The sequence below is a fragment of the Capsella rubella genome, unplaced genomic scaffold (genome assembly GCF_000375325.1).
Source record: "Capsella rubella cultivar Monte Gargano unplaced genomic scaffold, Caprub1_0 scaffold_1, whole genome shotgun sequence".
Taxonomy (NCBI): Eukaryota; Viridiplantae; Streptophyta; class Magnoliopsida; order Brassicales; family Brassicaceae; genus Capsella; species Capsella rubella.
The window spans coordinates 1,187,092-1,200,876 of record NW_006238923.1 but is presented as its reverse complement, the minus strand read 5'-3'; the positions used below and the strand labels follow the sequence as shown (position 1 = coordinate 1,200,876).

General features: G+C 33.1%; 3 protein-coding genes across 3 annotated transcripts; 2 read left to right on the top strand and 1 right to left on the bottom strand.

Moving 5' to 3' along the window:
* Positions 1-53: 53 nt before the first annotated feature.
* LOC17900370 (PRA1 family protein D) lies at positions 54-980 on the top strand. Its single transcript, XM_006303574.2, has one exon. The coding sequence runs from the start codon at positions 202-204 to the stop codon at positions 748-750; it is 549 nt and encodes a 182-aa protein (XP_006303636.1). The 5' UTR covers positions 54-201; the 3' UTR covers positions 751-980.
* Positions 981-3,623: 2,643 nt separating this feature from the next.
* On the bottom strand, positions 3,624-5,889 carry LOC17898220 (auxin-responsive protein IAA17). Its single transcript, XM_006304121.2, has 5 exons — positions 5,573-5,889; positions 4,942-5,153; positions 4,615-4,753; positions 4,455-4,516; positions 3,624-3,919 (listed from the first exon to the last, which is right to left on the bottom strand). The coding sequence occupies exons 1-5, from the start codon at positions 5,794-5,796 to the stop codon at positions 3,882-3,884; spliced, it is 675 nt and encodes a 224-aa protein (XP_006304183.1). The 5' UTR covers positions 5,797-5,889; the 3' UTR covers positions 3,624-3,881.
* Positions 5,890-12,411: 6,522 nt separating this feature from the next.
* LOC17899854 (auxin-responsive protein IAA3) lies at positions 12,412-13,733 on the top strand. Its single transcript, XM_006305597.2, has 3 exons — positions 12,412-12,837; positions 12,926-13,234; positions 13,343-13,733. The coding sequence occupies exons 1-3, from the start codon at positions 12,647-12,649 to the stop codon at positions 13,416-13,418; spliced, it is 576 nt and encodes a 191-aa protein (XP_006305659.1). The 5' UTR covers positions 12,412-12,646; the 3' UTR covers positions 13,419-13,733.
* The last annotated feature ends 52 nt before the right edge of the window (positions 13,734-13,785 follow it).

The following is a 13,785-nucleotide window of genomic DNA, read 5'->3' as shown; positions in this document are numbered from 1 at the left end:
CTATAACTAAATGGGCCTTAATTTTTCTTATTTGACATAAATGAGCTTTCTTTCAGTAATTGGACTTGGGCTTTTCTGTGCATTAAGTACAATCGGTGTTGTTGACTTGTGCGTTCCGTCTTTCCTTAACAAAAAGGTGATCTTCGTTCCTGAGAAAATCTAGGGTTTCTGAAATCGAGGAGAGATCAATCTAATCAAACAATGGCAAATCAAGTGATCTCCGGAATCAAGGAAACAGCTCAATCGATCACCGGTGCGGCTCGTCCATGGGGAGATTTCCTCGATCTATCCGCCTTCAGCTTCCCTTCATCCATCGCCGATGCGACAACTCGCCTGACTCAAAACCTTACTCACTTCCGCATCAACTACAGTATCATTCTCTCTATCCTCCTAGCTCTAACCTTAATCACACGTCCCATCGCCATCCTCGCATTCGTCGCCGTGGGCTTAGCTTGGTTCTTCCTCTATTTCGCTCGCGAGGAGCCTCTGTCGATCTTCGGACTCACTGTTGACGACGGCATCGTGGTGGTGCTTCTCATTGGTCTTACGATCGGGTCGTTGGTCACCACAGGAGTGTGGCTGAGAGCTCTCACCACCGTTGGATTCGGTGTTGTGGTGTTGATCCTGCACGCAGCGCTAAGAGGAACGGATGATCTTGTGAGTGACGATCTGGAATCACCATATGGACCCATGCTCTCAACCGCCGGCGGTGGTAATGACGGCGCTCGTGGTGATTACAGTGGAATCTGATCGACACACATTGCTTCTGATTGATAACGAATTTGGGGATTTAGGGTTTTGCTGTTTGTAAATTGTCATTGTTTCTTTTTTTTTGGTGTTAATGAAAAATGTTCATGACAAATTAAAATCGGGTCTAGAAAAAGAATCAATGCTGTCTAATTAGCCTATGTTGTAACATTAAGGCTACAATCCTTTTGCAGTTGCTCGAATAGCGCCAATGCACTTTTTGGGTTCCATTATCGCATAGACCGAGCATAGCAAATCGTATCAGGCCCCTTGTTTTTTTAATCTCCACTAAATTTTTGTTTGGCTAAATCTCTCAACGTCTTTGATGGAAACTCCATAGTCATGGAAAAGCTTCACATAGTCACCATCAACTCCAATACTTACAACAGCCAGCAGCTATATTTGTATCACAAGTATGCTAATTGAGCATCCATGGCTTACAACAAGAACTTAACAAAATATCATTGGTCAGATTATGAGACATTCTTTCAGGATCATGTATATATATATATATATACCAAAACATCAAAAGAGTTAATTGAGATGAGTTGATGCATCCTCGTGCTAGAGTTTCTAAAGCGGAGTACCGACGAAAAAGTAAGTAAATAATATCATAGGAGAGGAGCTATACCGCTACTGTTTCTATATTTTTAGCCAATCAGAACGTTCCATTTCACACCCACTCTCACAAAGTGCGCGTGTCCGCAATTAACCCACCAAATCGTGCCTTTTTAGCTCAACCCACTTCTGTTTTAACATCCCATCGCGTGACTTGTTTTTTTTTTTCCTTTTCTCAAAACCAATAGGTAAAACTGAACCAAAATCAATTGAACTGTGAAAACCATATAAACCAAACCGAAATCAATTGATCAGCAGCATCGGTTAATCAACCAATGTATCGTATCTTCGTATGAACAGAGATCAACTGAATCATCTAATTCCATAGACAAAATCGTGCCATTTCTCGGTAAACATGACTGCCACTAGAATAAGCTCGTCTCCAGACACACTTGATTTATCTTTCGCCGTCGTCCACGCAATCGATCTACCGAAAGAGCTCGAAAACGAAATTTAATCGGCCCGGCGGTGGATATCACTCTAGTTTCTAGGATCGGCGAGGAATCTGTAACGAATTATACTAATTTAGGCCCAACTCCTTGTAACCTATACGAAAACAAATTATTCCCTAAAACCCAATATTCTAGGCCCAATGGATGAAAACAAATAAGATTCATATTATTCTTTTCTAAATCAGTTTAATAATTGAGGAGATATAAACGAAATTTTGTTCATTGACCAATAGTTATTTTTAACCTTTTCACAACCATTCTGATCATAAAATAGCTATGTACTATGTGTTTTTAAAAAAAAAAATCAAAAATGAAAAGATTAAATATTGGTTTTATTTTTAAACTAGTAATGACATAATCATATTTTCTGTTAAATCTATCAGCCGTTTTCTAATTATTTTATAAGTTGATTTTCTCTAATTCTTAAATAATAGTATGTATTATGCGATAATAATAGTTTGGTGAAGAAGCCTCTAGAGCATCAACTTGTCAAATTAAATTATTGACCCCATCAAACATCGAACATGCTTCTGCCTGATCCAAGAAATATTAATGGGGATATAAATATACATATATATCCTGAAATTTATAAACATTTCAACGTAACTAATTGAACAATGTTTGTGTTTACACATACATATGTAGACACATTTTCTATATATATGCATGCATGTACGTTGAAGCGATACACATTCATACAAACTTTGATTTGTTCGTTTGGGGGAATTCAACATCTTCTCCATGTGCTCTTCCCATTTCTCAATATTTACATTACTCATTTATTTATTTGTTTTGTTGTCTATTTTCTTTATTCTTAATACTCTTTAACGTTGGACATCAACTTAATTAATAAGTGATAAGAGAGACATATGATCGCTCCATTGTATTTGCAAACCACCATTAATCCAATACGGGACCTATATTTTATCATACGATCTATTTTTATTATTTTGAAATACGTATACGTCCATATATTTATCCATATCTATTTTTAATTGCGTATAAAATTTTATATAATTTATATATAAGTTTAGAAAATCGAAAGCCTAACATATAGATCATGCATGTGATCTCTTTACGGTACATATATAAATACAACTTGTAATTCATTTCTGAAAGTGATAAAAGACGACACAACGTAATTCGATATCTCTGTATCCTTTTATGGGATTATAAAGAGTTTTTATTCATTTATTTTCGTAATAGAGAGGGTGTTTATGTATAATTACACATCTTAATAAATTTAGTTGGTGGTATAAATTAAAGTTAATATTCCTAGCTATAATTAATATAATGGGAAATGAGATGATAAACAAAGGTAACGAAATGAAGAGACCCATGAAGATGCACATGGCATTGCTCCCTCTCTTCCCCTATGGGGTCCTATTTCTCTATTTTATTTCCTCCAGCCAAAAGCCAATTATCACTTTAAGTACCAACAAATCAACATACCAACAAAGTGAATCCTTTCCATGCATTTTTCTAATTATATTCGATCTTATACATTTATATGATATAACACATGTACGTATATTAATTGTCATTCTAATTATACTTTAATTATTAATGCTTAGGGACAGTTTATATATTTTAGGGTCACATGCATATTCGATCGCTATGATCTTTAGGTTCAAGGCTTCAAGCCATGGACGAACTAAAAGAATAATGTTTTTTGCCTTCAGAATATAACTGACCATTATGAGATTGTAGTTATAGAGAAGTAATGTGAGGATACAGCTTCTTTGGTGGAGTAAAAATCAATTTTTCCTTATACGAATATACACATTGTTTGGCTAAAAATAAAGATAAAGACAAAACACACATAAGATGTTCAAATTATTACACATTTTCCATTACAAGTTTCTCAAATATTTAACTTAAGTTCATTACACATAATATATATAGCATACAAACTATATCTACATACCAAAACCAGATCAAAACACAGACAAACAAAAGAAATTGGACAATGTATTTCATCGTAAGAAAAACAAAAAAAAACAATTAACACCAATAAATGTGATAATCAAATATATAATTATTACCACAGATAATTTTTTCACTTCAAGCTCTGCTCTTGCATTTCTCCATTGCCCTCGGAGCTGAAACATTTTACCAATTAATAACAAGCAAAGAAAATTACAACGACGGTAATTTCTTTTTCTTTTTTTAGTTTTATTTAACAAAAGAAACATCAAATCTTATGTATTACGGTTAAGCACAGGGGCGGACCACATAGAAAAAGGTGGGGGCAGTTGCATTCATCAACCTATTAAAAACTAAAAATTTTGCATTAAAATTAAAGTTATAAGTGTCAAAATGGTTAAAGTGCCCCATGTAGTGTTTGAGGTCATGGGTTCAAACATCATTTGCTACTTTTTGCCCCCAGTTAATTTTTTTTCTGGGTCCGCCCCTGGTTAAGCATTTACTAATTAGACGCTGTCTAAAAGGAATGGTTATGCGGTTTGAGGTGTATTGTATTATACTAAGCAGCACAATATAAATGTTGCTTAACTGCAGATTACATGTAATCTATTTCTAACTATATATACACGTAAGATTTAATATTTACTCAATGGGTAAAATACTTAAAAACCATGTGAATATATAATATGCATTGGTAGAAAATATACATACCGAGACCAATGGCATCAGATCCCTTCATGAGACGTAGACGCTTGCATGTATCAACGAACATTCTAATACACAATAAATTTAAAAGCATATTATTAGAAACAAAATTAATGAAACGAAGAATTAAATCGTTAAGTAATAATTAAGGAAGAGGAAAACGTACGGCCAAGGAACGTCGCCGACGAGCATCCAATCACCGTCTTTGTCTTCATAAGAAGGAACATAGTCCCAACTATTCACTAAATCCATCAATTTCCTCTCATTCATGAAGTCTATCATTCCTTCTTCTCCTCCATATTTTCCTAAACATATATCATATATATAGTATGAAATTATACATTTATTCGAGAACTAACTAAGAAATATTCGAAGTTTCTAAATAGTTTTAACGGATGATATACAAAAATGAGAAATAACTAATCATATTTGTATTTTCTAATTATAACCATATGTGATAAAAAAAATGTTTATATAATGAAATATTAGGTACCCATGGTAAAAGAGCTGAACATGTTGGACAAAGCAGTAGAGAGCTCGTCGTAACTTTTATACATCCTCAAATCAACTTTCCTCAAGTACGGTGCTCCGTCCATTGACACCTTCACGAACGCTGCTGCCTCCGGGCCACTGCTTGCTTTTTGGCACGAAACCATTACGTTCTTCCGGTATGATCTCACCGGCGGCCATCCCACTACTTGTGCCCTATATTTTTAATAAAAAATATGGGGAAAACGGTTATGTTATTCAAGATTGCATTGCATCCATAGACTTATTTGCATGAGTATATGGGTTAAAACTTATAACCAAGAAAATATGATTGTTCTCATATTTGTATATCATCCCTTGAATCTTTTTTTTTTTTGTTTACAAGAAAAAAAAGTTTATGATTTTAGACTGATTTGATGAGAAAACATAAATCTTTAATTAAGTGAAAGTTAAAGTCAGTTTCTCCAGCCACCTTTACCAAAATTTTGTTAGATTTTTCAGCTAAAAACTTGATAGATATTAGCTTCGAGGGAAAAAGTTCCCATCAAGCTTTTTAACTTTCGTTTAAAGATGATTTTATCAGAAAAATTAAGGGAAGATTTGGGAAAAAAAGGGAGAAATTAGTAAAAAAATACTTGGCAGGAGGCTTGGCTGGATCCTTGGAACAAGAACTCTTCTCCTTGGAATCAAGAGTGGTAGATCCTTCCTTGTTTTCAGGCTCATTGTTCAGATTCAGCTTCAGATCAACCGTCTCTGAGAAGCCTCTCTTGTTTCCAGTTACGGGAGCCACCGTATCTCCGCCGGGAAGACCAAGACACAGCTCAGTCTCCCTCAAATTCAGCTCGACACTGCCTATCATTATTAACCTCTCTCTTCTTCTTTGGAAAGTGATGAGGAAGATGGGAAATAAAAATGGGTTCTATAAAATAATACAAAGTGAGAGATGAGTCTCTATTATATCTCTCTCTAGAGAGGGTAGCTGCATGTGTATGTCGTATTTAAGAGATCTTTGGTTTAATAGTTTTTTGACACGTGGATCAATCTAAGCCCTTTGATGTTGTCATCCCGCTCGAATTTTATACTAATCACTGCTCTTACTTTATCAAATTTACTGTTATCGGATCTTTCTTAAGATTTACTATATCGTATCATCTAAGTTTTTTAAAACTGTATTCAGTATTTTTTTTTGGGAGTTATAAATGAATTTGTAACAATTTTCAAAGAAATTAAATTTGCAAATGATGGTTTCAAAATATATATACAGTGATATATATATATCATATGGTCTTAAAACCTGTATATATTTTCATATAGTTCCAATATAAATCATGTAGTTTACAAATAGAGAGAGAGAGAGAGATTCTTTTGGGTGGCGAGGTCGCAGACATCTCATATGAGAGTGTATCAGTAGATATGTACATTATCATTAGTATAATTAATATTCTGCTTTTTTGACTTCTAAATATATATATACTATACTTATTAAACTTATGTATTCATATTTTTTTAAATTTCTTTTTGCCGTAAGATTCTTCGCCGGAACCTTCCAATTATGCATATCACATCCACATGATTCAATTATTCATCCCACAATAAAAGCGCAGCCCTCTTGTATATAAATTATTCTCATCATGCCAAATACAAAAAAATAAAGCATACGGTACATCTTCTGTATATATATTTTTATTTATTTAAAACTCACCTATAAAACATACACAAACGATTTGTGTATCTAGACACAATTTATAAAAATGCATCATTACTCCTCTATTTGTTATTAAAATAAATAAATGAAAACTAACTATTATATGTCATATTGTAAACACCACTACTTTATATTAATGGTAATACATTATATTGTACATTCAAAAGCATATATGATAAACTGATGAATCCAAGTGAACTGTTTGGACGGAAACATCTTTTAGAATCGGATTTTAGTTGTAATAAATAATCAAATAGGCGAAAACGTCGACTATGGCACACTCTAATAAGAGCAAATGTAGGAGTATACGTACTGATCACCGTATATAACAAAGGCACATTCAATAAATTTGAAAACAAACGATGGAAAAGGACATATTCCTACCCTAGGGTAAATTCAGCGTGGGGACATGAGTGGCATCAAAATCCAAAGGAGGACACAGTACCATAACATATCACCATAAATTCCAAACCACTGTTTGTGAAATCAATCGAGAAGAGGAAGAAGAAAAAAAAAAGAAACATGGCCGGAGATGATAAAGGGACAAGTTACATCAAATAAAAATTCGAGAGGCAAAAACATCTTAAACCCTACTTCTGTTCCTTTGCCTTGTCTACATCCTCCTCTTTAACCCCTTTTTTCCTCTCCTTTTGTTTCCATCCCAAAATACTCTCCTCATGAGTTTTCAAATCAACGTAACGTACCCCAAATTTATTCAATCGAATTTTGGGTCACTTTGTCTTATATATCACATCATTTTGTCGTCTCTCTACCAATGTGTGTATATACAGTACTATCTTACTTTATCTGGTCAATGATGATGATCACTATGGAATTCACATGGATAACTGTAAACCAGTGAATGATATCAATTTCTTCGGTCCAACCTTCATATATGATTACAAAACAATGCTCCCGCACACGTAGATATAATATGGATTCTATGCGAAACTTTTTGAGACTGAACCAATATAATGCAACCAATATTGTCACGATAGAGACCATCTTAAGTTTTTGATGGGTAATTTTGATAATGTTATTTCACTTGATTTTTCTTTTATATATATAGGTCTTAGTCTAGGTATACATTTTATATATACATCATGTCGAAATTAATGACATAATTTTCAAAGGTATATATGTGTTAATAATTAACTTGCAAGATAAGAACGTGTGAGGACCAGGTGTACTTGTATATGGACAATACAAAGCCACAACTCTCAACATTCTACCACACACAAAGATCAATAGTTGTTTATTTTTCTCCATTTTTTTTTGTTTTTTTTGAGTTTTCTCATTTAAATTAGTTGTTGGAATATACTTCTCACATTTAAGGAATGCAGCCAAATGATATGCATGCATGCAATTGGAACGACAAACCCAAATAATAAGTTTACATTGACTAAAATGTATATTTGTGATCTGTGTGAAAGCCACAAGTCTTGTGAGACTCAAACAAATTACTCTACAGTCTAGCTACAAACAAAAAGCAATTATTTATCTGTCATTTAACTGTATGTGAATATGTGATGTATACATATCTTAATGTTAAGGACAACTCCTTAGCTTGACCCCAAAAAAAAAAGGAAAAAAATAAATAAATTATTGAACCTCATAGAAAAGCATATACATTTAGTAAGTGCAGTTCCCCGGTTTATAATTTTATTTATGTTTCTGCCGTATTTGTTTTTTTTTTAAGCGAATACATAAATGGTTTTGATATTTATTAAAAGATATATCAGACCTGAAAAAAAAATCTTAGTATATATATCGAAGCAATCATTTCCGCTATCATTTGTTGCATTATTTATTTCTCTGGTGAGTTTGCTTTCTCCTCCGTTCTGACATGTTCGACCGAGTACCGACGATATACATTTTTGTAATATTTTGTTTCAGTCGACTTTTTATAAATAATTATTTATTTACATAGATATGTAGCTACCATTTTTTAATTGAATACTATTTACTTTTATCACTATATGAGATTTCTTCGGATCGGAGATGATCTCTTCCCTAAGTACAAATAATGTATGTTTGGGATATTGAAAAACGTCGCCCGATGTGAGCGACTGAAGATATTGTAATCGTTGCAATTCTTGTCTGAAACTTTTTTAACTGGAATGACATAGTACTGTATTTACACAATTTCCTCATGTTCTTACAACGTATAACTAATCCATATTAATTGTAAGGATCGCTTAAAAATGAATGGTTTTATTGAACGATATATTCGATAAAGGTAAAAAGAATAATTAAATCGCCTCTAAATAAAACGCTCATGATATATATTCTATATGTTGGCATAACCCTTAACATAATAGCCTCGTGGTGGGGGATAACCACAGTACCATTGCTTGAAATGTCTACTTTCCTACTTAATGTTTCTTAAACTAGTTAATTAATTGCTTAATTTAATTTTACCCCCCAATTGTATTAATATATCATAAAATATAATTGTAATTCTTTCATATATATTTCTTATCTCCGCGTTTTTGGTGATGGTCCACATAACTAAAAAAATATTTAATATTTCAAGGAGATTAATTAGAATTTGTTCTTACTACAAATATATATATATATATATATATATATATATATATATATATACTCCATTTTGTAATGATCATGAAATGGTTAATCAAATATATATTGGGATCTAAAGATATCTGATATTGTGGTTGATCCCCAAAACTTTAACGGTGAGATCAAAGACGATTTTGGAGAATCCTCAAGTTAGGTAAATAGTGTAAAGAGATATTAGCATATAATAAGAAGAGATCTGGGGGATCGCTTTATTGATTACATTTGACCGGTAAAGATATTCTCTTTGTCCAAATTAATCATTTCAAAATATATTTTTTATCAGGAAAAATGTGTTTTAACTCGTAACATATTTTACCGAATAATCAATCTTTGAAGTATACTATCACATACATCTTTATGCAATAATTAACAGAAACGCTATAAAAGCAGTTGACCTAAATATTATAAAATGCTCTATATATATCAAGACTATTAGCTTGTTTTATTAATATTCTGTAATCAAATCGAAATAAAAGTCTGAAGTCTAAGAGATAGTAGTATCATACTATAAAGTATAAACAGAGAGAGGGTCAGATACTAATTTTTCCATCAACGTCAGTTTCTATTTACTGAACAAAGGTCTAAAATTAAAATTGATAAGAAGTATTTTGTAGATTGATATATATGTACGTATGATCCCATTTTACTCTTTCTAAATAAAGGAAAGACCAAAGCTTGTTTTTTTAAAAAAGTTTTTTTCGCAATTTGTGATATACTAAAATATATCGAGAGTGTTAAAGATTGAAACTAGAAAAAGCTTTAAAGTAAATAAAAATAAGAAAACAGATCCCACAAATTAATGAGGAAACCCGATCGAGGTTAGTTTACGAACCCAACTTGTAAGCAAAATAAAAATACATTTATACATTATGTGGATAAGAAAATTGTGCAAGTTTGGCTTTTTATGATACACAGTAGTTAAGCAGTTTAATAGTAGTATTAAGATTAAGAAAATTGTGAAAAAGAGGTTGAAGTGGTCCACAGAACGCCGTCAAAGAAAAATAAAAACACCAAAATTGAAGAGGCCCAGCCCATTTAATTACTATTGTCCAATTTTTGCAAAAGTAAACGTGTTGAATGTCGTATTAGCAGGCCAATAACAAAATACTCTGTGTACATGATAAACTTTGAAGTTTGAAGTTGGCCAAACCAAATTTACATATGTATGTGTTGTTGATAACAATTATTCATATATTTGAGAAAATTATATCACCGAAAACACAAAGTCTAGTTTCGGTTTTGTGAAGTTAAAACCGCAATCTTAAAAAAAAACAACTTTTAGAAGAAACATCGAATATTACTGATTAGCTTTAGCGGCTGAAAGTGAAAGGGGGCATCTTCTTCATTGTTGGCTCAATCTTACATGATTGTTGACACGTGTACGGTCCATGTGGTGGAATGAGATCTTCTACTGTTTTTGAGTAGGGCAAACCAAAATATTTGAGTGACCATGTCGGCACCATTCACTGAGATTGTATTATCATTATCTTCACTTCTTCTTCTTTTTTTGTCTACTAATTGGCTACTGCGTTTTCTTACTTTTTGAAGCTGTTTTCGTAATGGAAAAACAGTATTTCAAAATAAATATTTACGTTAACTGTCTTCATCGTATATTATGTAATTACACTTTTCTCTTCTTTATCATAATATTATTTTGATATCTTTTTTAACCTAATTTTACATTATATCTAGTTTTCATTTTTAGTTTCCTTAATTATTCTTCATTTTTATAAATGATTTTTTTTTTTAATATACACTTTAATGGCATATAATGAGAGTGCAAAAAGAGTTGAAAATGACAACTTATTAAATAGCGAAAAGCTTGCGGATATTCATGCCTAAAAAAAGACTTTAATCTTCTTATGGCTGATATATATGGAAACATATTACGCATAGTCTTTAATTTGTTTCACTTTTCAGTAACGGGTTTTAATTTCAGATGCATTTTAGAATTCTTTTTTAATGTGTGATAGTGTATTATTCGTAAAATTCTTCGTCGTTTAATTCATATGGCCAGTAAAAAGTTAATGCAAAAAAATAAACCTATTCGTAAACATTTTTTAAAAGTAATTAATTCAGTTGTGATTGATGAGCTGTTCGTGTCAAGAACACGAATCTGTATTCTCTTCTTAATGAGTGAACCTAAAAGAGAATGTTTCTCACTTTTACCAAAATCAATGCGTGATGTATCATTTCATATATATGTGCTAATGTGTATGTATATTAGATTGCATCTTGCAGTCACCACTAACTAGTTTTCATAAATTTCTTTTGTATTTTGATCTTTTCTTTTGTATTTGTTTCAAAAGTGTTTTCCTCAGTATTTTGAAGTCATACTAAGATATGTTGTTACGACTATGCATGCAAACCCTCGGCAAAGAAAAAGCAACAAATCGAACCAAACTCAGATCTAGTTGATCAAATCGATTAGGTAGCTAGTAAAGACGTAACACTTACGAAAGGACCTCCATAAAAGTAGAATACAACCAATGACACGCTGTAAACAGACGTAAACAAAGACAGAGAGAGAATCTGTTGAAGATCTCAGTTTCCAAAAACCAAAAACTACAAGACCCCATTATGATGTTACTGACAGTGTACTAAGCCTTGCGCTAGTAGAACCTTAGGAAGATGTCTTGTCGTAATGCTCTTTCAGATTCATATATATACGTGTGTGGTGATCATGATATATCGTTAATAGACAAAAGTTGTGGGCTTTAACAATACCCGGTAAAGAACACGATGCATGAGAGATTTTTGTCACCTTGGCTCTGCTTTTGGCTCTTCAGCACCCAAAGTATCTCTGTTTCTGAAGCTGATATTTTTTTTTAAAAAAAAGTCAATGAAACTCACACTACCCATGATCCAGTAGTTTACTGAACACAAGCTAGATAGAAATGCATATAGAGTTATTGAGAAAAATTATAAGTAAATATCTCTCTGAAGTAATAAGTGTAGTAATTGGTCATCTGAAAGAATCAAAAGAGAGATAGGGGACATATGCATATGGCATACCACATGTGGTGGGGATGAAAGATTTGATATGGACCGTCGTCTCTCTAATATAATGTAAAGAATTTTTTGTTTTGTTTTAGGCTAAAATATGGACAGATGGGAGAAAATGTGTCCAATTAATTGTCCCCCAAGAGGATGGGACACACTTTTGCCTCAAAGTTGCTGTTACTGCTACCGACAAGCTTAGCTTTTTTCTTCCTTTGTCCTTAATTCTAAAGAAAAAACAGTTCCTTCTCTATCAATCTATCTTTTTAACTTCTATAAAACAAAACACTCAGCTTCCACGAAGCCTCATCTTCATCTTCATCATTATCAACTTCTCTATCTCTCTCTCCTTCTTTCCTCTCCTTGAAGCAATATAACCAAAAACTTTCTGCAACTCTTAAGGAATCAGAAGAGAGTTAAAATGGATGAGTTTGTTAACCTCAAGGAAACGGAGCTGAGGCTTGGATTACCAGGAACAGACAATGTGTGTGAAGAAAAAGAGGTAGTTTCTTGCTGTTATAATAACATTAGCAACAAGAGAGCATTACCAAGTGCTCTCGAGAATGAGATTGAATCATCAACGAGGAAGACCGAAACATCTCCTCCTCGAAAGTATGTTTTCACCACACAAACACATCTCTGGATCTGATTTGGTCAAAAACTTGAGAGTTTATTATTGACAGAGTGCTTCCTTTTGCAGGGCTCAGATTGTTGGATGGCCACCAGTTAGATCATACAGGAAGAACAACATTCAGACAAAGAAGAGTGAATCTGATCACGAGGTTCAAGGAAGCTATGTGAAAGTAAGTATGGATGGTGCACCCTACTTGAGGAAAATAGATCCGAGTTGCTACAAAGGATACTCAGAATTGCTCAAAGCTTTAGAAGTGATGTTCAAATTCTCTGTGGGAGAGTATTTCGAGAGAGAAGGATATAAAGGTTCAGACTTTGTGCCCACTTACGAAGACAAAGATGGCGACTGGATGCTCATTGGAGATGTTCCATGGGAGTAAGTCTTGCATAGATCTGTCAAGAAACAATTTCACAAAAAGAAAAAAACAGAAACGATTATTTGTTAAGTGTTCTTACAGATTTATTTGTTTGTTTGTTGTTGCAGGATGTTTGTGTGTACTTGCAAGAGACTAAGGATCATGAAAGGATCAGAAGCCAGAGGTTTAGGCTGTGGTGTATGAGACAAAAGCTTCAAGAAACCTAACAGGGGACACAAGAACCTGAAGAAAACAGAGTTTCTCTTGGTCAAGAGAAGTCTCTCTTTGTGCTCGGGTTGTCGGGTTCGTGGGCAAGATCTATGTTCATCGGATTGAATCCAAGTCATTGCCTTGTTTTACCTCATCGGTAAAGTAAATGTAGACATGCTTAATGGTCTTAAGCAGATTATGTGTATGACATTAAAAAATGTGTTACGCAGATTGTTCCGATTTCTTCTACTGATTGTAGCAGTCTGTTTTGTGTTCTCATTGATTAATGAAGATTTTCAAGTAATTCCAGTTTTTTGCTTTGATTCTAAATCTGAGATCAGACTCTTGTTGGATTGGATCA

Bases quoted from the DNA above. Each gene is read 5' to 3' on its own strand.
- LOC17900370 (XM_006303574.2), top strand. From the start codon at position 202: ATGGCAAATCAAGTGATCTCCGGAATCAAGGAAACAGCTCAATCGATC.
- LOC17898220 (XM_006304121.2), bottom strand. From the start codon at position 5,796: ATGATAGGCAGTGTCGAGCTGAATTTGAGGGAGACTGAGCTGTGTCTT. The intron at 5,154-5,572 runs GTATTTTTTTAC...TTAAAAATATAG, and splicing joins CCAGCCAAGCCTCCTGCCAA to GGCACAAGTAGTGGGATGGC. The intron at 4,517-4,614 runs GTACGTTTTCCT...ATTGTGTATTAG, and splicing joins GTCGGCGACGTTCCTTGGCC to AATGTTCGTTGATACATGCA.
- LOC17899854 (XM_006305597.2), top strand. From the start codon at position 12,647: ATGGATGAGTTTGTTAACCTCAAGGAAACGGAGCTGAGGCTTGGATTA. The intron at 12,838-12,925 runs GTATGTTTTCAC...TTCCTTTTGCAG, and splicing joins GAAACATCTCCTCCTCGAAA to GGCTCAGATTGTTGGATGGC. The intron at 13,235-13,342 runs GTAAGTCTTGCA...TTGTTGTTGCAG, and splicing joins ATTGGAGATGTTCCATGGGA to GATGTTTGTGTGTACTTGCA.